General features: G+C 37.1%; 1 protein-coding gene across 3 annotated transcripts in view; it reads left to right on the forward strand.

The window, feature by feature from the left end:
- The window catches only part of ryr2a (ryanodine receptor 2a (cardiac)), a 612,010-nt gene that overhangs the window by 559,356 nt on the left and 24,945 nt on the right, over window positions 1-27,709 (forward strand). For all 3 annotated transcript variants that reach the window (XM_039738686.1, XM_039738687.1, XM_039738688.1), the window contains 7 exons: window positions 957-1,181; window positions 7,038-7,168; window positions 10,696-10,738; window positions 13,429-13,562; window positions 20,508-20,568; window positions 21,856-22,002; window positions 24,353-24,487. In XM_039738686.1, coding sequence (XP_039594620.1) covers window positions 957-1,181; window positions 7,038-7,168; window positions 10,696-10,738; window positions 13,429-13,562; window positions 20,508-20,568; window positions 21,856-22,002; window positions 24,353-24,487 — 876 coding nt within the window. The remainder of the gene's footprint in view (window positions 1-956; window positions 1,182-7,037; window positions 7,169-10,695; window positions 10,739-13,428; window positions 13,563-20,507; window positions 20,569-21,855; window positions 22,003-24,352; window positions 24,488-27,709) is intronic.

Genomic DNA, 27,709 nt, shown 5'->3' on the forward strand with positions numbered 1-27,709 from the left:
CATGGTTGTTATTATGGCTGCAACTCCCCAGATTCTTGACCTCTTCTCTATAGGCTGCTTTGTCATTGTTGGAGATCAGTATGAATGAGAATGGAAAAAGAAATATAGATGCTAATCATTTTCAAAAAGTAGATGTATTTGCTTAGGATTTTTTTTTTTCCCTGACAATTATCTTTAAAAATGTTTGAATTAATTTATTATCCTCCATACAAAGACACATACTCCTCTGAACTCAGTCATTACTGAGTTATTTATAAGCCTGAGCCACATTGCCTGAACAGTTTAAAATTCTGCTTATCTTTATATTAAATGACCCTATACCCCCACCCGAATCTCAAACACATACCTACACCTGTTTTAATTTCATCCTTGGTGCATTTATCTTATAAGTTTGCCATAGCTTTAACTAAAATATTTAATCTTCTTTTGTTGTAACTCAGTTGAATAAGAAAGTAGCATGGATGTTTTTGGTGATTTGAATCCCAAATCAGTCAATGTTGATGTATAATTGACACCTTATGTCCTGTATGGGATTTCATCACCCTTCCCAGAGATTAGACTCATTGGTGACTCGAAATTGCCCATGTGAGTGAAGGCCTCTGTGCCCAACAATATGTTGGGGTTGTATCCATGGTGCTTTGCATCTGGTGCTGCCAGGATAAACTCTGCCCCACATGATTTTCAGAAAAATGGCTGGGACATAACACATAAAAAACTTGATATTATTCCTCACAAGGAATACATAACTTTTTTAGTAGATAGAAATATGCTTTAGACAAATGTATACTGGTTGACTAGCAAAGTGCTGGGAGGTTTTAGCAAAGGTATTGAAAAAAAAAAGTTTAAATGGCTTTTGATTAAAGCATAAATAAGCAAAAGGTTATTAAAGAAAGAATGAAAGTGGACTAAAAATATGTTCAAAAAAGAAATGACATTTAGCTACCTTTGTTTTCTAGGTCTCCACCTCATCAGCAGTGACAGAAGAGAAGGAGCTTATGTATAGAAGCCCTGCAGAAGTAAATCCACGATGGAGTGCCTTAGGAAGCACATCCCATAAAATGGTGACTGTGCACTATGTATTAGAGGAAAGCAGTGGCTACATGGAGCCCACATTAAGAATTCTTGCCATTCTGCATACAGTTATTTCATTTTTCTGCATTATAGGCTATTACTGTTTAAAAGTAAGTATCTCACAAAAAAACAAAATATTCCATATTATCTAATATGACAATAAAAATAGAAATATATAGGTTTTGAAGTATAACGCATTTTAGGCCTCAATAAGAATATCATGGTGATTCCATGGTTAACAGTTATTGACTGGCTGTTTTTCCCTTATGTGCATGAGATCTGAAAGGTCACTTTGGTATCCACTTACATCCCAAAGATGTACATTTTAGGTTAATTGACAACTTTAAAATTCCCAATGTGTAGGTATATACTTAAGTCCTATCTAATAGAAAAAGTGGGTTTAGAAAATTGATTTTTGTTCAATCTTGTTCAACTTTACATAGTTTGCACATAATATATGAGCATGACTGTATGTATATGTTGATGAATCAACAAATTACTAGTAATAACCAAGTTCTTTTAAAATGGAATTAAATTAATAAAATAAAAATGAGTGATCAGCATTCACAACTATGGTTATGAAAAAGTGTATGTTCCCAAAAGTGTAAGTGTAAAGGTATGTTCCCATTATTTTCACATTCTTTTCTTTCAAGTCAGTGCAACCTATTTGCTTCTGTTTTTCCCAGCACTGCTTTGGTATCGTTTTCCGAACCTTCTTATGGAGCAAAGTATTTCAGATAGTTAAGCCCTCATTAGCTTAATCAGCCACATCAACTAGTGCAGGGTCATGCATCCCTCACACTCACTTTTAGTCACTATTAAGCAATTAACATAATACTTTTGATCTTTAAATTTCTAGAGGCAAAGGCATTGGCTTTAAATACATAGTGACTTCTACTGATCTCTGCTGCAACAACTGCTCACTGCTAATGCAACACACTGCAAATAGAATATGAGACAGACCCTTGTGACCCTGTAGTTATAATATAGCGGGTTGGATGATGGATGAATGGGTAATTTGGAATGTTTTGGAGAGACTATTTTGTCATGGAAATGTCCTACAGAGACCCTATTCCCCTTCATACTGTTTATTCTTTTGACGTTAAAAGTATTCCCCATATCACATACTCTCATCACATTGTCAGGACCAACTATTTTAGTTTAGTACTGTCCCTTTCCTTTACATATGTAAACCCCAAGAAATTAGAATGAGCACCAGAACAGACAGGAGAACAAGTTACACATTAATTATTTTCAAATAAGCAATGTCCTGAAACAAAAGCAAACCAATGTGTGATCACCATACAGCTTGGTACTGTTATATGTTTAATTTTTTTCAGATAGTTTATTTCTTGTTTGAAGTGTCAGCAGTATTTCAAACCATTCTTAGATTACTTCCTGCCCCTCTCTCACCCATCTCTCTTCTCTAATCAACACTTTTATTGATCTTATAAAGCTAATCCAAGCATGATGTGGTTATCCTCTTTTCAAGACATGTTTGCTTATATTTTTTAAATTAAATTTCTTTCTGAGCTCATATACGTCTGCCTTTAGAGTCAGGTGTTTATGTAACTTGGAAATGTGGGAAGCACTCTTGTGCCATAAACCAAAGTTCATGAAGCTAAATCATTTTTGCAAAATCAGCTGCTTTAGCCCATAATTCTGACATCATAAATGGGACCCAACAGCACCACATTTTTTGTATAACTTTTGGACATCTTTTGAAACCAGTGCCAGTGATGGTGTGGGTCGGCTCCACACTACCAGGTCCTTCCAGGAGCCTCTTGTACCTGCCACTGCCAATAACATACCCGAGGGATGAGCCTAGCAGATGAGGACACATACTTAGCAAAGAGTAGGTGCAAAAGTGTATCAGTGCTTTTATTAAAAACATATTAAGAAACAAATCAGTGTCCAAATAAATAGTGCAGTGCTCCATCCATTATAAATAAATGGTCCATAAAAAGAAACCAGTGTTCAGTGGAGGTTAAAATAGTCAAATAACCCTTTTAAAAATGAGGTTAAAATCTCGCAGGCAAGAAAAACTGACCTTTTAAAACCCAGCCCCAGGTATACCCCTTTGTCTCCTGTCCTTACCTATGCAGCGAGGCCTCACAACAGAAGAGAAACCCATCCAACAGATACAGCCATGCAACTCCTACTGTCACATGGCTCCCAGCAGGACTCCCAACCTGGACTTCCACTTGCGAAGCCCCAACAGGGCTCCCCTTCCTAGCCCTCCCAGCTCCTGCTGCCTTTGCAGATTTATAAAGCAAGTCCTACTAACAGGTTATTCCAGCTGCCTGGTTGCTCGGCTGGAGTAGCTTTCTCCAGTTCCTGAGCAGTAACTGTGTGCTACCCAAGGAACTCTACTCCCGGATGCCTGCCTCTTCTCACTTACTTGCTTGCTCATGCACTGGCTCTCTCTGCCTCCTGCCTTCTGTCTCCTCCCTTTAACCTTTTTTCGTTTTCCCCTTTTCTTTCGTCTTTTTTTGTTCTTTCTGCGTGTAGAAGAAACGCAGCGTCACTAAAGTGTCTGACTGATCCGCCCACGTCTGCACTTGTATGTGGTACGTTCAGCAAGTACCTCAATTAACCACAAGCTGAAGTGCACTCACAAACACCTGCTCCCAAATTGAGCCTGCACTTTCTCACGGTGAGATTATTTATTTAAAATTTGCCACCTATTGTGTATCTGTGGACCCATTATACTAAACTGCTGCCATGCATTATAGTAGCAGTTATTAACAAAAATATGCATAGCAAAGCAATACCTTAGACTAACAATATAGAAGGACTAATTACACTTTCTACTTAAACTAATTATCAAAACATTCAGATGATTCTTAAGCAAACACCAAAGCATTAATGGACAAGTTACATTTTATGTAGCCAAGTAACATGACAAGCTGCTTTTAACTTAACCATTTGTTTCAGCAAACAATAGAAAATTAGAAAATAATAAGGCTTCAAAAGCAAATTAAAATATCTTTGTAAAACTCCAGTTTTTAAACATTACAAGAAAAGTTGTTTCCTTTTCAGAAAAACTACACGCGGCTGCTGCACCTAAATTATATGATAGATAAAGCCCACCATTTATTTAAATTTAGAGTTTGTATTAATTTGCAGAGTATCCATGTTATTCCTAACAAAGGCATGGCCAACTTTGATTTTAAAAACTAAAATCTGTATCTGGCTAGGTCGAGATTTTTGCAGATATAGAAAGCACCTCATAATAACAGCAAAACTTTACTAAAATACTCATATACTTTTCTTCAGGATGTCATTTTTGCATGTATCCTTTTTTTCTTTTTAATATTTTTGGCAGGTTTCAAAATGTGTAGCCTAAGTATATATGAATATCACATAGGAAAGGCAAATAATGTTTCACAATATAAAATATGGTATTTGTATGTTTGCACTTCTGTTATTTTAAAATTGGTGTTTTCTACATTTTAGTGTTTTTCTATTTTTGTTTTGTATAATGTTTCATTCATGAATATACAGTAAGCAGATACATTACCAGTAAGGGGTACATATGAATACAGTTTTAACTATTACTTTTCTTTTAATTATGTTATTAATTTTGGAGTTAGAACTTCCTCATAATTGTACCTCTTTCAATGAAAGTACAACATTTAGGATCTAGTGGTTAACAAAACTTTGCATAAATGGAAAGTAAATAAATTCAGTATTAAATTAGTAATTCGTTATTTTCAGCTGATGTTTTACAATAATCAGTACTGATATGTGAATTTCAAGGCTTTTCATAAGTCCCAAAGTGAACAATATTGTAATAGTGCAGACTCGTGCATCGTTCAGGGATGACTACAGCATTGAGTCAGCAGCTATATGAGCTGGCATTCTATTATTTAATTGAGTAGCTTCAGTGCCAGCTGCATAGAATCCGTGAAAATTGCAAGCCAGTCACAGTCACATGATCACCATTCTAGAGTGACTAAATTGAGGAAACCACCTAAGAATAGCAAGCTAGGTAACAGAACAGTAAAGTAGGCAGGTCAAAGTTGGTAAGCGCTACACAGGGCTACAATTTTTATACTAATATGATTGTCTCGCAACTAAAGTCATTTTGATATCATCTAGTGTAGTGTTTCCACGAATATGTGATGAGGATGGCATATTTAATGTAGCTTTCCCCAGTATGTCTCAAGAGGTTGAAAAAAATAGTACTTTTTTCACCTGTGTTCCTTCAAATGTATAGGGAATGCATAGAAACAAGATGTTAATTATCGGTGTACCACTCTTAATGATCAATTGGACACTTAGGTGATCATGTAGACAATAAACATCAGTCCGTAAAGAAGCTTAGAGTTTTACATTTCTGAAAGTGTTTTGAAAGATCTCATAACTTCTAAATTATTTATCATAGCTTTTGTTCAGTACTTTCTATGGTCATGAGTTAACATATTGTAGTTAGCGAGCAAATGCACTACAAAACTTGGATTTAAACAACCAATAAAAAAAGAGTATGCCAGGCTTATGTTGTGGTATACACTCAGCCTGAAACCTCTTGCGTAGAACGATGACCATTTTGTCTAGGAAGGTTGTGTACATTAGACTGCATATATAGTGGCAGCACTGTTCAATAAAAGAGACAACATAAGTGTAATACCTGAGTGTTACACTCGACAGACACGAAAGACACCATCACACCAAAAGTAGGAAATAAGCCAAATATATTGGCTATGAAACACCTTTAAGGAATAACTTTATTTAGCTTTCCCAGTGCAGTCTTTGAGCACCTATGATAAAAAACAGAACTAATTGGAAGAAACTGTAGCAGTGCTACAGCAAAAGAAGATAACTAAAAAAGAAGAAAAAAACTGTTCCTTTTGGGGATGTTTATTAACATGAAAAAGCAAAAATGAGAAGGCAGTAGAACATAGCAGTGATAGAAATCAAAAAAGATTCTGGCATCTTCAGAACAATTAGCAGAACATAATATTAACATACTCGTGACAAACTTTATATAGCAGGAAGAAAGGCCAGTGGAACTACAAGACCAAGTCAAAGTGACAGAATATTGACCATGTTACCGTAGTTCTTTGATATCACAGCATGGTGGCGACCTTGAACTGAACAAGATCACCAGCCAGAAAATAAAATAAAAAATAAAGTAAATGACAGATGAAAAATAGCACAAAATGTACACAACTGGTCAAATCAGCTGAAAATAAGCATTTAACACCTGAATGTATGCTCCAGTGTGCCATGACATTAACATTGTAGAGATTATGCAAGTTATAAAATATACAGTATTTGCATTTTGGTAACACTACACATCATCTGAAGATACAAAAAATAAATATTATGTTTTGTGTTAACATTGGTAATAATTGGTAAAACTGCATATCCTAGGTGATAAAACATTCCTTAAAAAGATTTTCAGAATGAATTTCTACTCCACTGTTTCTGAAGGAATTAAGAGGCAAGTTTAATATGTTGATCCCTTTTGCATAGTTTACACACAATTTTGGTAGCAACCCAATATCAATATATGTACGAAAACATTTTTTTGTTTTTGTTTTGTTTTGTTTTATTTTTTTGTAGGTCACTTTCTAGTTTGTGGAGTTTCTACTTTCTATCCACTATTTAAAGAAATATTGTCAGGTTGATTAGAACATTTAAGTTGGCCTGGTGTTAATAAAAATGGCAGTGGGTATAAGAGTATGTTAGTACAATGCAGTCTGGGACCACCTCTCCATCCAGTGTTTATTTCCTTAAGTATTAAATAAATATTAGTTTTGCTGCATAAAATAAAAAATGTGAATTATCTACAGTCTGCTTAATTAACCCACAAAGTTGTCATCTATTGTTATAATTTTTGTACTGATCAGAAAGTAACTTCTGTAAACGTTTAGCTTTACAAACAGTATTTCATTATAGTAACTGACTGTGGCAGCAGTTTAACTCACCAACTAAAGTAATTGTTGCACTCCAAACAGGTACCTTTAGTCATCTTCAAACGTGAAAAGGAAGTTGCTCGGAAACTGGAGTTTGATGGACTTTACATCACTGAGCAGCCTTCAGAAGATGACATCAAAGGACAGTGGGATAGACTTGTAATTAATACACAGTGAGTAGATGTCATTGCATTATTAAAGTTCTTCTCATGTAACCAATTGAGAATATGCAATCACCAATGTATGCTACACACTGTTTTGAATTTTATGGATTTTGAAATGTTTTCAGCACTATTTTGCATTTTGATTTTAGTTTTTATTGTTATGATTATTTTTGCATTATTATTTCTTTACACTACACCATTTGTAGTTTGTGAAAACCACCACTTTGGGTATTTTTGTCCTGACTGAAGCTGCATTTTTGTGGCTTCCTGTGTGACAATTATTGTTTAAGCAAGCTAAGACAGGGGCCTCCAACTACTGTCCTGGTCTCAATTATAAGACTAGGGGGCTCTGCCCCCTGCTTGCTTGCTCACCCACTGTCGTTTCTGTCTCTCTAATAAATAGAATGACTTTCTCAAATGTTTGTCCATGCTCTATTCTTCTTTGCTTTGTTGTTGACTTGTCATCTAGAACATATAAAATTACTGTCCTGATAAAATTTATGAGCTGAGAGCGTAGGAAGTGTGTCTGACAAAAGCATTCACACAACTGAGGTTAGATGGCCATGGTCTTGTTTGAAAATAATTGTAAGCAGAGTGTGACTTGAAAGAATCTCATGCTAAAAGTCTCTGTCTCACGGGACTTCATACCGCAACAACGTTTTTGGAATCTTTTAATTCTCACTGGCAACACAAATTAGACAATCTACAAGTCTCCGACTTAAAGTTTAAATCCGAATAATATGTTCAATCTCTTTTCGCTGTTCTGTTATTTCACAGCATAATAATTTCTGTTTGTTTGTGCTAATGCTATCTTTCCTATCCTTTTTTTGAGACTTTGGAATTTTCGTACTTCCATTATCTCTTGCTCTGCATGTGTACCGTGCCAACATTTTTGAATTCTTTACAACATTCTACTTTGTCATCTACTCTTTGTCCTTTATTTCCGGCTCTGGGTGTGGTTAAATCTCTTTCCTGTGGGACGTATAACACTGCTCATGTTGTGAAGGGGGGGCCTGAATGCACACTAAGGAGATGCAGTCGGATCAGCTGCAGTCTTGCTGCTGCTGGTGAGCTGTGTGTTCTGCTTGTCGTGCTGCACGTCGATCATTTAAAAGCCTGTACAGCAGCTATCATTTTGTCTCACTGCCTTGTCTCGCGTGATGTCAAAGTGTCTTCCGAGAAGATCACGTCTCGTCTCCCATGTCTCCCTCCCAAGATTTATTTTTATAATAGATTGGTTTATAACAACACCCTATGGACCTGAATGGATTGTCCAATCTACATTTCAGTGTGTTAGACAATGTGCCCAAGCATTTAGTACGTGGAGAGATGGAAATGCTTCTATTATACATGAAGCTATGTATCTGAGTGCATAACTGCATGTAGGCTTAGATAGTGAACATGAATGTTTTCAAAGTTAAAAACGCTCTTAAAAATACAGTTTTAAATCCACTGAATTGACAAAAAAAATATCACATATGTACCACTGTTTTCGATTATAGTTGGCATGAAAAGGAAGTGAGCTATCATTTTCTTGTTGTGATGGCAGTATGCAAATTTTTGGCATGGAGAATGCAAAATAAAACATATAGTTTGCTTGTGTTAATAGCCAAAAATGATTTAAAAAACAAACTAGTTGAGACTAGGCCAAACCAGTTTGTCTGAAGCACGATAGGATGAATCGGTTTGTCCTAGTCTCAACTAGGTTATCCTGAACTCAGTGTAGAGCTCAAGGACAAACTGATTTGTCCTAGTCTAAATTAGTTTGGGCTAATTGGGCTAGTTATACCTCAGATTTCCAGTGCATTAAATTATTTTAACATTCTTTGTTGTAAGGGGTGTTTTTACTGTTTTAAAAGCCTCCTCCACCTCTTGTATATGTTCTAAATATCTTGTCTTTTGTAAGCACAATAAAATGAATTGATTTTTCACTTTTGCTTTTCAAAATCTCCTACAAGGATCTCTGTCTCAACTTCCTTTGATATCTGTGTCCACTAGTCGAAGTTTGATCAATAACAGTGAGAAACACAAAAGACAAAAGGGATGAAAAGAACAAAAGAAAAACACAAGAATAAAATGGAATGGTGGTGGTGCATCTCGGAAGATGCGGGATGGGGGTGGTGCGCTTGGGGATTCCCAAAATTTGCAGAATCAGACATATTTAATGTTAAAAATCACTCAAATCAGTTTTTACTAGGCCAAACTGGTTTACCCTATAGAGGAAAGTGCAATTGCAAGTCAGTGTAGTTTAGACTAGGCCAAATCAGTTTGTCCTGGGAGCTTTACATTGATTTCAGGATTATCTAGTCGGATTAGACCAAACCAATTCATCCTATCGCGCTTTAGACAAACTGGTTTGTCCTAGTCTAGACTAGTTTTTCCTAAAGTCGGGTTTGGCCAGTAACACATATAAGAGGGAACAGGGATAAGTTAAATTTAGTGTAGGAATAAGGTCAAGCCTTTAGACAATATGTAGGAGGAGTCCTGTGCAATCTGTAATACACAAGCCTTTGTATAGTAGCTCCACCAATTATATGAATTATTGCAGAGTACAAGTATGGAGGAATACTTTGGATAAATAAAAATACTGTGAAATGTGAGCATAAATAAATGAATGTGTCATGAAATGTGAAAATAAATAAAGTGTGTCACGAAATATGTTTTTTGTTGCTTATTTATTTATTTAATATTGTCCATAATATTCCTTCCAAACGCATCATGAAACATGTCTTGAAATAAAACTGTCATTTTCACTCATCAAAGTTGAGAGGGCGGGTTCTAGCACATACTTTTTTTTTGATTGGTGAATCATCTTCTGTAGATTGCTTATACCTTATTTAATATAGTATGTCTGTGCAGGAGATAGAGGTTAATGAAACAGTACAAGAAAATTATTAGAAAAATACTTACTATTGCTGATGAAATGGATTCTGCCAAAGTTTTCGAAGAACTTTTGCAATGGGCTAGACTACACAGTCAAGGTGACAAAGTTGCCTGTCCTGGACGCCCATCCTTTGACATTCCATCTGAATCAATAGAACTCTTTCTTTTATCCAGTTTAAAAGTATGACAGACTGCAGATCTATATGGTGTATCAGAGAAGACGATTACAAGGCGAATGAGCCAGTGTGAGATACAGTCAGCTGTACCGGCTATATAATTTTAAACACTTTGGCAAAGAAACCCCAACACAGCGCCCATTAATATTTTGAACTGAATATTTGACTCTCATTTTATGAGTCTAAAGTCAGGTGCATATTCACAGCTACTTTTTCAAACAATTTTACAGCTCTGATCTCATGGGCGTCCAGGGCAGGTGACTTTGTCACCTGAACTGGCATGTAGCCTAGTCAGTTACATCAGTTCTTCGATGTTTTCAAAAATAGTTTAATCAATATCATAGTCTAAAAGGGCCACTAACATTATAACTTCTTCTAATACATCTTCAATTTTCCTTCTGAAGTACATTATAACTTACACTTTTTGAGTTTTTCAAAATTCATTATTTTGCTCATGTATCTTCCTTTTCATTTTAGGTCATTCCCAAATAACTACTGGGACAAATTTGTGAAAAGAAAGGTAAGAGATTGCTTAACAAATACAACTTTTGGCTTTAGATTTTCACTAACAATTTACATGTATTATTCATACTGGTACATGAGGTGGTTTAGCAGTTTTCTGAAGAAATATATTAATATAAAAGATTGCACTTTGTAGTGTAAACCACTTCATGAGGTCTGTACATTTGAAGTTCTAACATACTGTACTGCAGTCACCAAAATGTTTTAAAATTGGCAGACATTCACTGCCACTTTCCTGGCAAATATTTTAATTGAAAAGATTGGAAGAAAGTTGTAACCCCATATTATAATATGATGCTGACCTTATCTCCTAGAAGAACCAACAATAACAACAACTCTAAAATTTACTGCTGGGGCTTTGACACTTTTCCCACACATTTTAAGTCAAAGTGAATCGGTTATATTTCTATTTAAATTTCAAATTGCATGCACAATAGAGTTATGGAAGAAATGTATATTCATTTTCTTCAAAAATGTACAAAATATGCTAACCATTTAAAAAAAATATTTTAACACCTGGAATTTGAAAGTCTCAATGTATACACCTTGAGAGTTTGAACTAAGCGATATAACTTTGTTAACCCTGCAAAATCCATTTCAAAAAATTAAGTTAACACTTAATCGTCACAGTCTAACACAAAGTCAGTTAAGTTTTAGGGATATGAATCTGTCCAATTAGAAAACATAAGCAATTGTGAATCAACTCCATCTGCTTTGGTGCAAATGAAAGTGACAACAAGTGCAGTGGAGAGGCAACAGCATGGCAAACCCCAAAAAGAGAATGGTTTTGCAGGTGGTGGCAAAGACAATTGCTCTCTCCTTATTCTTCCATACGGATTATTTTCTAGTTTCGCATTTTGCTAGTTTCCTTGTCACTAATGGTGGCACAAGGGAGTACCTGTAGCCGATTCAAGTTGCAGTGGTAGTCCAGCTCCTGCAGAATGACACATCCATACATACCATTATAAGAAAGTTTGCTGTGTCTCCCAGCAAAGAGCATGGATGAGAGACCAGGAGATGGGCTGTTACACAAGGGAAAATATACAGGGCCATAGAAGGGCATCAGCACAGCAGCAGGACCAGCATCTGCTCCTTTGTGCAAGGAGGGACAGGAGGAGCACCACCAAAGCTCTAAATGACATCTTGCTGGCTACTGGTGTGCATGTTTCTAACCAAACTTTCAGAAACAGATTCCATGAGAGTGGCATGAGGGCCCAACCTCCTCTAGTGGGACAAATTCTCACAGCCCTTCACAGTGAAGCTCGATTGGCATTCAACCGGGGATTACCACAATTGGCATTTCTGCCATTGGCACTCCATTCTCTTCACAGATGAGAGCAGTTTCATACTGAACACATGTGGCAGACAGGAAAGAGTCTGGACATGCTGTGGTGAACATTATGCAACCTGCAATATCATCCATCATGACTGGTTTGGTGGTGAGTCAGTGATGGTCTGGGGAGGGGAATATCCTTAGAGGGTCACATAGACCTCCATGCGTTAGGCAACAGTACCCTGACTGCGGTTATGTATTGGGATGAAATCCTCAGAGCCATTATCAAACCTTACGCTGGTGCACGAAAATGTCCGGTCTCATGTGGCTAGAGACATTATGTATCAGTGTATCCGACGCCACCATGAAGTGCCACAGACTTTACAGGAGCTCAGTAATGCCCTAATCCAGATCTGGGAGTAGATCTCCCAAGACACCATCCATCATCTCATCAGGAGCATGCCCAGATGTTGTTGAAAGTGCATACAGGCACATGGGGGCCATACACACTACTGAATCACATTATGAGTTGCTGTGATGAAATTCATGAAAGCTGGATCAGCCTGTAATTTCAATTTTTGACTTTGATTTACGGTGTGATGTTATATCAGCCCTGAATTGGTTGTTGATTTTGGTCGTTCTTAACAAAATACATGTATTACTCAGTAAAGATCTTCCATTTTAATAATTCATTCATTGAGATCTGATGTGTGATTTAAGTGTTTCCTTAATTTTTTTGAGCAGTGTGTATATATTTGTACACTGTGTGTGTGTTTGTATGTGTGTGTTTGTGTGTGTGTGTGTGTGTGTGTGTATATATATATATATATATATATACAGTATATATTTATGTATATTTATATATATTTCTATGTTTACTGTGAACAACGAACAACTGAGCTGTTTAGTCAAGAGTAACAAATGTTGATAAGAATATTAACGAGATGAGCTCAGTAAGTGAAAAGCTTATATGTTACACTGCAACAAAATACAGAAACTGTTTTATGCAGTTGAAGTAATGTCATTAAAAATATGTGATGACAGGTTTCATGACTGACTAAATAAATAAATAAATGTGTACAAGGTGTTTTACCTTTTGATGCTTATGAAGAATATATCTATATACTGTTAACAATATGTAGCTAAAAAAAGAATGATCATTATGTCTGTTATACCTTTGGATTTAAAGTAGACATAGCCATTAAATATTTGACTATATGTCCTTGTAGTTTTATTGTGTTTTATAATGTGCCAAGTATCTTGGTTTTAAATATTGCTTTCTGTTTGTTGTCATCAATATTATACTTGAGTTAAGGTTTGAAAAAGCTTTCTATACATCACGTTTTTACAACAGTAAATAGTTCCTTGTCACTGAGTGATTATGCGTCATTAAATTACTATTTTTTTTTTTGTAGGTTATGGATAAATATGGAGAATTCTATGGACGTGATAGAATTAGTGAATTGCTAGGAATGGATAAAGCAGCTCTTGATTTTAGTGATGCTCAGGAGAAAAAGAAACCAAAGAAAGACAGTTCACTGTCAGCTGTGTAAGTTGATGCCTTTTTCTGCTATTCCATACTACTGACCTGTTTAAAACTAGACATTTGTAAGATAAGAGGTTCTACAATGAAGAGAGATTATTTTGTTTATTATGTATTTTTAAACTAATAGTTAAGTTGTCATAATGTTTCATCTAGCCATTTATAAATGCTGTCTAGGCATCCTGTTTAATTACACTGAAGAAGTTTGTTCCAGGTTCCTACTTCGCTGCTTCTTTAATGAGGTGTTACAATAGCTGGTTCCCGTATTAAATGTACTACCCCTTAAATTCAACAGATATATCCTTTACCTTTTTATTTTTCTCATTATTTTCTTTCTATATTACAATATAGAAACTGATGCATAATGTTCTTAAATTTTTTCAACATAATGTCTACTGGTGTCTACTTTATTGTAATGAAGACATACCCCAGTAGATCAGGTTTACTAGGCATATTTCTTAATTAGAAGTCTGTTAGTGTGTCTGTGTGTGTCTCACAGAACTTTGAAACATATTCATGGTCATCAATTTGTGCTATTCTTATGATTGATGGGATTTACTGAGTAAAATACTTGTAATATATTATGAGAAAAGTGAGGGTTTGTTTCTTCAGTGAATACTAGGGTGCTCCGCCCCCTGCTCGCTTTGCTCGCCCACCACTGGGTTTGGTTTACCGAATAAATAATTTAAAGAGATTGTTATTTTCATAGGAATTGTTACATATGCATTATTTTCACTTTTACTTTAAAACATTTGTAAATACAATATTTGTCCTTTATTTCCTGCCCTGGGCTTGGTTAAATCTCTTTTGTCGCTGGACATATAAGGGATGTCTTGCTGCTACTGCTGGCGAGCTGCGTGTTCTGCTTGTCGCATTTTGCATCGATCATTTAAAAGCCTGTACAGCAGCTGTCCTTTTTCCACTTCGCATCTCTGCCACTAGCTTTGTGAAGGGCGGTTGGAATGCACATTAAGGAGATGCGCTCGGATCATCTGCTGGCTTGCTGCAGCTGCTGCTAGCAAGCTGCGTGTTTTGCTTGTCATTGTTTTAAAAGCTGACAGCACAAAAGCATTCCAACAACGGCTAGGTTAGATGTCCGTGAACTTGTTTTAAATTGTTTGTAAGTAGGGTGTGATGTGCAAAAGTCACCGTCTCACGGGCTTTGCTTCCTAAGGTTATAATGTCTAGTTTCGCGTGTCGTCAAAGTGTCTCTCCGAGATGATCAGGTCTCAATCGCTTTGCTCAACCCCCCTGGAGGCGCACTACACTCCTGCCACTTCGCGTCTCTCCCGCTCGCATTGTGAAGGGGGGAGTTGAACACACGCTAAGGAGAAGCAGACGGATCAGCTACTGGCTTTGTGCTGCTGCTGCCGAGGTGTGTGTTCTGCTTGTTGCACTGCACGTCGATCATTTAAAAGCCTGTACAGCAGCTGTCCTTCTGTCTCACTGCTTTGTCTCACGTGACATTAAAGTGTCTCTTGCAGGATGTCAAATTGTCTTCTGAGAAAATCACGTCTCATCATCATGGTCTCCCAGCCAAGATGTTATTTTATAATAGAGAGATATTCTATACTGTATGGATTAAACTACAGAACAGATACAATTGATGAAATTCACTGAGCCCACTATTAATACTGTATTTGTCAAAGAATGGCTGAAATGGAGAGTATAGATCTAGAAAATAAAAGTATGTACACCATCTTTAAGTACATTTGATGACCCATCTCACTACATTTCTGTGTCTTGGAATAGTGCCAGGAAATCTTAAAACATTAAAAAGAAAAACGATTTGATTTTGTTTTGGTGTTTATAGAAGCAAAGTGTTGTGATTAAATGTTTATTGAGATTTAAATAGTATTAATGAACAATATAAATAATGACATCAAAAGGTTTCACATAAAATAAATAGTTAAAAGAAAACAAATGCAAAGGCAGTAAAAAAAAAAAAAGAAAAATATAACCCCACCGTTACCCACCCACATAATTTGCCCTGTTATAAAGGTAAAATGAAAAACAAGCTGAGCAAAATCTAGGAGGGAAATGTTGCCCAAATGCCAGACAGCAACCACTAGTCATGCAGCCTAACAGAATTACCATAAAAGCACCCCCATTTTGTAATGTATGAAGTGGATGATTAATTGATTACTGTTGTTGAGAGTTCTAGGAGAATAAAATTTGAGGAAGAGAAGGTTATATTAGTGTTAAAAACAACTGCGAGAAATTTAATGATAGACAACCACAAAGCCAAGACTGAGGGGCACCCCTGAAACATATACAAAAAAAATGACCTGGTATGCTCATCTGGCAGAAGAGACAGTAGGGATCTGTGGGAAGCCCCATGGCAAAACACTTTAAATGTTTTGAAGTTTGGGCCTCTTAACACGAAAATAAAATACTACTAAAAATAGATTTCCGTTAAAATGGGAGCTTAGTGGGAGGGAAGTCACGCTGACAAACAGAGGGAATTGGTAAAGGTAGATATGAGGCTTTTCTCAAATAAGCATATAGAGAAGCCACTGGTCTTTAGGTAGAGGTTTGAGAGTTATAGAAATTATGAAGTGGGTGGGAAGGAACAGCATAAAATAAAGAAGCATTGCAAGTTTTAAAAACAGACCTTAGTTGTAAGTAAAAGAAAAAAGAGGAGGATGGGATTCCTAACTTGGACATCAGGGACTGAAATGTCCCTAGACCAGTATCATTTAAAAATGTCGTCAAGAACTACAATGCCTAGAGTAGCCTATGAGGGAAATAAAATGGAATGACCACCTATACACAAAGTGGGATTGCTAAAGTTGGTAGTATACGTGTGCCACTTGGGGCAGTACTCCGAAACTTTTCAGCCCTGCGTCAAAACCACAACATATAGGAAATTAAATGTCTCATATTGTTGGCACAAGTTTTTGTTTTATTGCTGTGAAGGGAAGAAGAGGAAGAGACCTAGTAGTTTCAAATGTTGTAGTACATTTTTATAAATCTATTAGATGTTGTGAAGGTGAAAAGAAAATCTTAGGAACAAAATGGATGGGATGTGCAACATATTTAATGTTTAATATATTCAGAAAAGGTGGTTTCAGGAACTTTTAATCAAAGAAAGGTCATTTTTTACTATAGTAAAGATCTTAATAGTTAATTTTCCTAATTATATTTCTACTAGCTGCATGTGGTGCTCAGGACAAAAAACAACCTGAAGATTTCCTAGCAGTTTCATTATATTCATAAACTTGGAGAGGCATCAGGTAACTCTTAAGTATTACCCAGTGCAGAGTACGTGGCCCCACCTTGTGCTTGCTTCCCCACTGGCTTTCATAAGAAGACACTGGTGATGCCAAATCTTAGCTGTATCACAGACATATGAGTCCTATTAATCTTTGTCTCGAGAAAATACCTCCAGATAGACAATATTTTTAGTGAAAACTTCAAGCCTTGCCCTCTGTTGCTGAGGTGTTTCACTTGCACATTGTTGACCTGTGGAGTTTACTTCATTTCATTGTTGTCTCTCTAATCTTTGTCATTAGCACAGTGCTGTTGTTGATGCACACAGGTCTTCTGTATTGAGAAGTGAGGTGTGTGTGCAAGCCTCAAAAAATTTTAAAGTGCATGCATGTGCCTTTCGTTTATATTTGTCCAATATATGGCTTTTGTTAGTGAATTCTACCAGGGTAGGTTTAGTTGTTCTATTAATCATATCACAGATGTCATTATGCTTTGGCTCTTGAAGGAACCAAAAAGCATTTTTAAGCTGGCATTCTGCAGTAATATGAATCCACAACTAATCAATTGCCGTCAAGACAGAAATGCATGTCACTGCTGAGTGCTTTCATAATCTTGTTAGCACAGTGTGTCCCAGCACTTGAAAGGAGCCTGAAACACTTTGTCATTTGAGCAGTGAAGCATATGGGAATTAAAATCATTTGATGGAAGAATGCTAGCCATCTCTTTTCTACTGTAGGGATAAGATCACTTTAAACATGCAAGACAACTGTCTTAAAATATCTAATTCTGTCACTGTTCATCTAATATAACATTTAATAAGAACTGATAATGGGCAGGGTGGCGCAGTGGTAGCGCTGCTGCCTCACAGTTAGGAGTCCCGGGTTCGCTTCCCGGGACCTCCCTGTGTGGAGTTTGCATGTTCTCCCCGTGTCTGCATGGGTTTCCACCCACAGTCCAAAAACATGCCGGTTAGGTGGATTGCCGATTCTAAATTGGCCTGTTTGTGTGTGTCCTGCGGTGGGTTGGTTCCTGCCTTGTGCCCTGTGTTGGCAGGGATTGGCTCCAGCAGACCCCGTGACCCTGTGTTTGGATTCAGCAGGTTGGAAAATGGAAGGATGGATGATAATGGGCATTTCCATGGTATTCTTTAATAACTATACTGTTAGATAGGACTTTTGTCTATTCTATTTACTACCACTTGAGGGCAGTCAAGTCTGAACAGTAAAAATGAGAAAAACAATATCTGAGAGGCTAATCCTACTCATTTTATTTACTCATAAATTCTTTACATAAGAGTTTTAGTACACTGCATAAGAAAATAAATACAAGAAAGTAGGTATGTAAACAACTCATATAAGGTAAATAATTCCAAGCTGATAAAACGTTTCTGGTCTTATGATTTTGCTAATGAAACTTTCATTAACAGTGTTACTTGTGACTTTGCAGTTTCATATTCAACTGCTAAATATGCCTTTACTACAGTAGGTATATTTGGTTATGTATATATATAGTTTATAATATTTTTTTACCCCAAGTATACAGGTCCATTGACTTTGTAAGCACTAGGTTTAATAAAATAATAAAAAATGAAAAATCCTACTACAGTTTTGCACTGTCTTGAAAAAGTTTTTCCCAGGTTTTCTGCTGGGAGGGTTAGCTATCTGTTAAAATTCCTTTAATCTTTCAGTCTTATTACTCTGATCTCCTTCCTCTTTACAAATGAGACCTCCTAATACACTTCCTCAGTTTAGACTCTGTGGGCTCTTGTTGGGAGCATCTTTAAATCTTACCCCGAGGATACTCTCAATTTTTTCTTTTGGAATCTGAAGCTCATCTAAGCAACAGATACACAACGACCTCCAGGGAACCCCATATGCCACATGACAGCTTAAGTGTAATAACTTTTTGTCCCTGAAGACTATAGCTTACTCTCACTGGTCAATGCACCAAGATCTAGGGTACTGCCTTTGGCACATCAGAGCAGACACTAGGGATCTCTTTTTCCTGACCCATATCACTTTTTTTCTTTTTATTTGTACAACATTTTGTTCCTCCTCTGAGCTGGCAACATAACTAATGGGATCAGACCATGCCTATGAGATGTTCAGCACCTGACAAACCTTGTTATACACAAGTGTGTACACACACACACCCACACACTCATTTTGTCTTGGTGTCTTATGTAAAGCATCGGCTTTCCTCACACATCACAAAGACTATCATGTTAGCACAACTTGACAACTTTATTTGATACTACAGGAGTGAGGGTGGGTGTATGCGTGATTATATGCTCCAATTCAGGTTTGGTTCTTCACCCAAGAATACATTATTGAACCAACTACACCACCCACCATTTCCCAATCTTGAATTTGTTTAATTAGGTTCTATAATACATTGAATTTTCTCATTATAGAAAGTTATACTTCAGTTGATTGGTTATAGTTTATGTTTATTGATTGTGTCAGTAATATGTTAACAGATTTTTTTTTTTGTAGTAAATCTGGTGTGTATGTGAGGGGGGTTGTTTGTTTGTTATATTTTTTTTATTGAGTTTCTGTAAAAGCTAAATTTCTCCCTTGGAACAAATAAAGTACTATCTAATCAACATTGTATAGTCAAAAGCATATGGTCGCACCTCCAAATTTTTGTATTCAGGGGTTTCAGCCACACCCATTATTAACAGGTTTATAAAATCATGCACATAGCCATGCAATGAACATTGACAAACATTGACAGTAGAATGGGTTGTATTGGAGGACTCAGTGATTTTAAACATGACGCTGTCATAGGATGGCACCTTTGCCACATGCAGTTTCTGCTTTGCTTTATCTGCTCCAGTCAACCTAAATGCCACTTTTCAGAAGTGGAAGCATCTAGGAGCAACAACAGTTAAATGACAAAGCAAAGAAGCAATTAAAGTAGCAACGTTAATTTGGCTGTTTGTGAGGAAAAATATTTGTTGTGTTCTCATAGTAGCTGATATGGCATTCCTACATTTTATAAATGATCTACATTTCTGTAACTTTTTGTGATTTAACCTAACCAGGTACCAAAGTTCCCAGATTTGAGCACCTTGTCTGTCCCAGAGCACAAATGGGGACATTCATGATTCAATTTAAAAACTTTATTCTGATTTATCTATTTTTCAGTTGCTTGAGTATGTAAATCAATGTTGAAGTATAGATAGAGAGGTTGGGAGCACGTTGCTACACCCTTCACACGATGAACCACCTGGATTGGGACCCGAGTGCAGCGGGTGACACCTCAGCACCACATTGCAACAGTGTGAGGTTTTTTTTTACAGTGGCTGGAGTGCCAGTCCTGCCACTAACCCCCAGGTGTTCCCTGTAAGTTGGAGGGCCTGCTTGCAGGGCTGGATGCCGGTTAACGTCATAACTAAGATGAAGCAATTGCAGGTTATGGGCCTTGTTCAATGGCCCAATGGAGTAGAGTCACTTCTGGCATTTACGTGATTTAAACTGTTAACCTTCCCATTACCAGTGCAAGTCCCTAGCCTCAGAACCACCACTCTGCCACCAAAGTAGAGATACCCTGATATTAATGTAAATTATGGACCAATAGTCAATACCATAATCTTTCAAACAGTTTATTTATTTTATCACAAAATCATGTTGCAAACACACAACTACTAAACAGCTTTCTTTGAAAAATATTAATTTCCTACTTACAACTTGCTAGAATTATGTCTTTTCTTTTACTATTTTTTTTTTTGTTTAGGTTGAACTCAATTGATGTTAAATATCAAATCTGGAAGCTAGGTGTTGTTTTTACAGATAATGTAAGTAATGTGCAATTTTCTGTGTGATAGACATCAGCATGCAATTAAATAATATCAGGAATGCCCAAGTGCCATATGATAAAAAGACTTCTTTGCAACCTTATTGATTGGGATATATTTGTTTTTAGTTTAAATTTCTAATGATTTTTTTGTCAATGACTGAGTTTGGATGTTGTGCTAATTTCCAGTTACTTTCCAAATAAATGGATTTATTGATATTAGGTTAGCAACAGGATGAAGGCACTAATTGTAGACAGCAACAATGTGTCTGTGATTATTTTGTAATTTGTACAGTTTGTAGCTGCTAAAAATATCCAGCTTTTCCACTAGCTGTCTTCATGTTCACTGAGCAGCTTAAGTGAATTTTCATTTTGAAATGTGCCTAAAATTGTATAAAATAATTTAAAAGTAAGTAGCAGTACTATCACATGTTGAGAGTACTGTGAAATTCCATACTTGCATGTCAAACCAACATGCAATATGAGAATAATGTTGATGATTAACTTCTTGATTTGTGTGATTCCTTCCCACATCATAAACATTTAATCTAGATGAGTAATTATGAAATCACACACACACACACACACACACACACACACACATTTATAAAAGGCCATTGTTCTATGCCCATCATCACTCAAATTGAAAACCTGGACCTCACTCTCAATGCTTCACCAAATACCTTATTGTATGTCCATAAGGGGGCTTAGGCATTCTTGGCATCTGCTGGATTACCCACTCTGTACAGTCGTGCAGAAGCAATTCTGATTTCCTTCTGGGTTGACTTTCTCTGTCTTTTCATTGATTTGCCCTTTTCAGTCTTTCTGGGGCATCCAGTGCACATAAATGGCACAATGTCCCTAGAATTATCCTTCCTTTTGCACTGGAATAGCAATATTCATTGACCCTGATAGCACTTGCTTCCCTTTTGTTCCTAGGGCTAATATGTACCCTTCCCTTTCTGTTTGCCTCCTTTTCCTGTCTGTATTGCCCCTTTTCATTATTTATTTCTATTGCACATTTTCATAAAAAGAAATAAACTCAAAGTGCTGCACATCCATCACTATTTATTTGCATTTAAAGTTTCACTTATCATATGCAAAGATTACAGTTACAGCAAAAATACAAATAGATGTTTAATCACATTTTTAGCTGTGGTGAAGTTTTATTAACATTTATAAAGTTACAATATATAATATACTTATAATGTGTGCTGTAGTTTTTATGAACTGCTTCATTATATTACATTACTTCCTTATAAATGTATCTAATGTCATTTTTTTCCAGTCCTTTCTTTATCTTGCCTGGTATATGACTATGTCCATTTTGGGACACTACAATAACTTTTTCTTTGCTGCTCATCTCCTGGATATAGCCATGGGATTTAAAACATTACGGACTATATTGTCTTCAGTTACTCACAACGGGAAGCAGGTATGCATTTTGCACTTTTTATCTAAGTTTCCTTTTATTTAATATTCAGTTAAATGTTATCTAATAATAATAATAATACATTTTACTTATATAGCGCCTTTCCCATGCTCATTTTAAATCATTAGATAATATGCAGTAAAGAAAGTTACAGTATAAACCTTTACTTAAATTTATCCATCCATTATCCAACTCGCTATATCCTAACTACAGGGTCACGAGAGTCTGCTGGAGCCAATCCCATGGCGCAAGGCAGGAAACAAACCCCGAGCAGGGTGCCAGCCCACCGCACGGCACACACTAGGGACAGTTTAGAATCACCAATGCACCTAACCTGCCTGTCTTTGGACTGTGGGAGCAAACTGGAGTACCCGGAGGAAACCCATGCAAATTCCAAGCAGAGAGGACCCGGGAAGCGAACCCAGGTCTCCTTACTGCGAGGCAGCAGCACTACCACTACGCCACCTTGCCACCCTACTTAAATTTACTTATTTGTAATTAGGGGTGCTCTGATCAGTCGGCCACTGATCTAAATCGGATGATTTTCACAAAAAGAAATTCTTATCAGTGATCAGTAAATTGGCAGATCACAGAAGCCCATCATCCCTGCTTTTCCAAGCTTTATGATAATTTAGTTGCAGTACTCCTTTACGTAAGATATTACAGTAGTCGAGCCAGTGAGAACTTTTTTTTATGCAGCAGCAGCAAACTTCCTGCAGCGTAAAGAAAGAGCAGCAAGTTGAGGTTTGTTATAGCAGTATGGACTCTTCTGTATAGCAGAGAGCAAGAGGAATATTAGCCTTTATGTTAAAGAAAGTGGAGTAATAAACTGAGAAAAAGGAATCAGAGAGGTTCTCTTGTGCAGTTAGACAAATGGAAGAAAAGCTGCTTTAAGGAATTCAGAGCTTTTTATTTTCTCCATTAAATTGAAATGGACACTGTTTCAGTTTGGACAATGAGCTTGTTTTTAGTGCAGCAGCTTACATGTTTAGTTGGAAAAAGAAAAGGTAAAAGAAGAATTTGAAATTGCTGCTTAGTAAGCAGTAGGCTTATTAGCTTAACAGAAAAAAGTATCCTTTACTTATAAACCTGCATGTTAGTCTTGCGTCTTCTTGATCAACAATTTATGAACATTTGATACATTTGCAGCTTTTGTAGATATTTGTACTATGTTTATTATTTGTTGCTGTGGTCCAATTAATGATTTAAATTATTAAAACCTATAAGTGCATGTATATTTATATTTAAGCAGTGTTTAATTCCTAATATCAATTAATCGATTGATTGTGTGAGAATATGTATATTCTCAGCAGGGCGGTCACATTTTGTGTATGCACACCAGATTCACCAACATTTATTTATATAGCACATTTTCATTCAAATGATGTAGCTCAAACTGCTTTTCCAGTGTCTGATTACACAACTGAATCTGTCTTCAATTAGATTGTTGCAAAAATGCAAAACATCTCATCTTTGGATATCCCATATATTATCCATGCACTGTTAACTGTTGTATCAATGAGCTGCAAACCTGCGCACCTTATTGGCTGTAACAGAAGTTGGAATATTTACCGAGTTTGAGTTGGTGGCTCATAGATATCAGACAGATACATGACCTGGCTGATCCTTTGGCATTTGGAGGCTGGGTGGTTGTCGATTTCACAGAGTAATAATTTGGCAGCAAACCAATCACTAAAGTGAACACAGCTAACAGCAGGGTTTCAGTCCTAACATCAAACTCTTTCATGTTTTGCACTTACATGTGTTTCCTTTCACTAATAAAACTTAAAACGGTTGTTTTTCAAGATGTGGTTTGCATTTTCCTCCAACACATATCCCAACAGTGATTGTTGATTTGCAAACTATTAGTTCTTTTTGCACTAATCCTTTCAGTGAATCATACGTACAAATACAGAAGTGCTAAAGTAACTTCAGTAATTGGTAGGATCCTATTGATGTCACATGTTTTTAGTAGCTGTGATTGGCAAGGTTTTTTAAACCTTGTTATGCAGACATACACTGTATAATCAACATCCATATGCAGTATCTGCTTTCCAAATACTTTTTAAGGGTTAAATTAACTTTTCTAGTGATAAAGTTAACACTGGTGATTTTGCTGTATAAGTTTATAATCAACTGATATTTTAATAAAGGGATGTTTTGAAATGTATGTATGCAGTATAGGTTCATTTTTATTTGTGGAAAAATAAATGCAAAAAAATCCTAAACTATATAGGCCAATGAGGAATGTAGGTGGGGCTAAGCCCACCCAGGCCCAATACTGGCACCACCCCTGATTAAAACTTATATACGATATATGAAATTTTAAAATCAGTTTACTTTTCTTTTATAGCTTGTATTGACAGTTGGACTCCTGGCTGTTGTTGTTTACCTATATACTGTGGTAGCATTCAACTTTTTTCGCAAATTTTATAACAAAAGTGAAGATGGAGACACTCCCGACATGAAGTGTGATGATATGCTAACAGTGAGTATTTCAAATCTGTCTGAAATGAAAAGGAATTTGCATGTTGGTTATTGTTAAACTTCTGTGTTTAGCTTACTTTATAGCCTTGAATATAACAGTTTTTGTTTCTTGTTAAGCATAAATGGCTGCAGTGAAAATGTATATGTTCACAGCTGCTGGTGTGGTAATATACAGTATTTATCCAAAATAAGATGGTCCACCAATTTGCCTTCAGCAGCCTTCTTTTAAGAGTCCTAATACAAATTATTATTGAGTATTATGCTACTTTTTTGTTATTTTTTGTGGGTATGTGTCCTTGCAGGTTAATTATTTTCAACCACGTAAACATAAACAAATATTTGCTATTTCAGCAGTAACTCTTGAGAAGCAAATTAAATCTCTATTTACCTCTGTAGCTCAATTTTTAATTCAATGTGTACACTGCACAAGAAGCATTGTAAAATGCAGTTGTATTTAAATTTAGACTGACAAGCTGTCTCCTGTCTGAAACATCTAAGATATAAATTTAGAGCGGTGATCCCTGAAATCTACTCACTTAGAGGCTGATTTAATTTTTTTTTAATATGGACACATTTTATTTTTGTTTCTTACTTTTAATTACATTGCTGTTTTATACTTGGCTGTATGCAGAGATGTATATATTGTCTTCTACAATTTAACTATATATCAGAATTATTTTCACCTTATGGATCATTTTATAGATTGTAGAACATATTTTTAGCAAAATAAACACTTCAAATTATCACCTTTTTATATTCTTATTAATATCATTATATTTGTAGTAATTTATTTATATGCATTGAATTAAGAATGTTTATAGGCAACTTCACTTTCTGCACACTTTATTGCGTTGTGAAGTTAATTTTAAATGGTTACATGTGCCATTTTTGCACATCTAAGTACACTCAACTACCTATAGTGACAAAGTGAAAACATTGAATTTATTAAAAAATAAAAACTGAAATCTCTTATTATGTTTTGACACTCCAAATTGTGGCCAGGTGTATCCTGTTTGCTTTATTTATCCTTGAGGTGTATTTGGAGCTTGATATTTATATGATATACACAGTATATGTAAACCTCCCCAATAAAATCGTGATGAGGCATAGAACAGGGCAAGGGTATAAAACCATTTCTAAAGCTCTGAGTGTTTCCAATAGTGTAGTGGCCTCTATAATTCTGAAATGAAAGAAGTTTGGAACCACCAGAACTCTTCCTAGAGTTGGCTGTCTGGCCAGACTGAGTAACCAGCCAAGAAGGGTCTTGTTTAGGGCAGAGATCAAGAACACAGTGGTCACTCTAACAGAGATTCAAACATCCTCTGCTAAGATGACCAAATGACATTTAGAGGACTCTGATTGCAAGAAGAAAAAGAGAATCGCCTATTCAAGTAGTCAGCTTAAAGCACTGAGAAGAAATGCTTATGCCGGTGTGGTTCCTTATTTACCTGACGAGGTAAGAAGACGATATAGGGGCATCCGACCCGGTGCAAAGATAAAAGATAAGATTAAATCAAGACAACTTGAGAGAAAATGGCGTTATAAACCGTCAGTGCCTTCTGTGATCCTGGGAAATGTAAACTCACTACCAAATAAGATCGACGAACTGGCTGTGCTGGTGAAAAATGTCAGAACCTACAGAGAATGCAGCTTGCTGTGTTTTAGTGAAACGTGGCTAACGTCTACCATCCCAGATGCTAACGTGGAGCTACCCGGGTTTAGCACAGTTAGAGCGGACAGAGACACAAGTACCTGCGGAAAGAAGAAAGGAGGAGGACTCGCTCTCTATGTCAATACAAAGTGGTGCAACTCAGGACATGTAAACGTTTAAATCTCCACTTGCTGCAGGAACATCGAACTGTTGGCCGTAAGTCTGCGCCCCTATTACTTGCCCAGAGAGTTTGGACACGCGATTGCTGTTATTGTTTACATCCCCTCAAGCAAACGCGGAGATGGCGAGTGACATCATCCATTCCGCAGTTGCTAAGTTACAAACGCAGCACCCTGAGGCACTTGTGCTAATCGCTGGAGACTTTAACCATGTAACGCTGGACAAAACATTACCTGCCTTCTCCCAGTATGTGGATTGTAACACTCGGGGAAACAGGACTATCGACCTACTGTATGCAAACGTTAAAGACGCATACAGCGCCACCCCGCTGCCTGCGCTTGGGAAAGCAGATCATAACCTGGTTCTGCTTCAGCCTCAATACAAACCAAGAGTGAGGGCACTACCTACAACTACACGCTCATTCAGGAAGTGGTCCCCTGAGGCAGAGCAGGCTCTGAGAGACTGCTTTGGAACTACAGACTGGGATATATTGCTTGGGTCACATAGTGAGAACATTGAAGAGGCTGTTGAATGCACAACTGATTACATCAACTTCTGTATGGACATTGTAGTTCCAGTAAGAACAGTATGCTGCTATGCTAACAACAAGCCATGGGTTACAAGTGACATCAAGGGCCTTTTGAACCAGAAGAAAAGGGCTTTTAAAGGTGGTGATCAGCATGAGCTCAAGTGCATGCAGAAGGAACTCCGAGTCCAGCTCAGGCGCGAAAGAGCAGTACAGGAGAAAGCTGGAGCAGAAGTTGCAGAACAACAGCATGAAGGAAGTGTGGGATGGGATGAAGATTATCACTGGCTGCAGCTCAAGCGGGTGCCGCCATCGAGACAGACGTGGAGAGAGCAAACCAAATGAACAACTTCTTTAATAGGTTTGATCACAGTAACCCACTCTCACCTCGAGTACTGCATCCTCCAACCATCCTTCTGCTGATACCAGCATAGGTGAGACATCCCACCCACAATTACAGCAGCCCATGTGAGCAGAGAGCTGAAAAGACTTGTGCCAGCAAAGCAGCGGGTCCAGATGGTGTATCGCCACGACTGCTGAAGGCATGTGCGTTGGAACTGGGGAGTCCTCTACAGCGCATCTTCAACCTGAGCCTGGAACAGGGAGAGTCCCAAGGCTTTGGAAAACATCTTGTATCACCCCAGTCCCAAAGGTATCACGTCCTAGTGAGCTGAATGACTTCCGGCCTGTTGCTCTGACGTCACATCTGATGAAGACCATGGAGCGGCTGCTGCTTCACCACCTGAGGCCACAGGTCGCCACGCCCTCGACCCTCTGCAGTTCGCATACCAGGAGAAGGTGGGAGCGGAGGATGCCATCATCTATATGCTACACCGATCCCTCTCCCACCTGGACAGAGGCAGTGG

This window comes from Polypterus senegalus, chromosome 16, assembly GCF_016835505.1.
Source record: "Polypterus senegalus isolate Bchr_013 chromosome 16, ASM1683550v1, whole genome shotgun sequence".
Classification (NCBI taxonomy): domain Eukaryota; kingdom Metazoa; phylum Chordata; class Cladistia; order Polypteriformes; family Polypteridae; genus Polypterus; species Polypterus senegalus.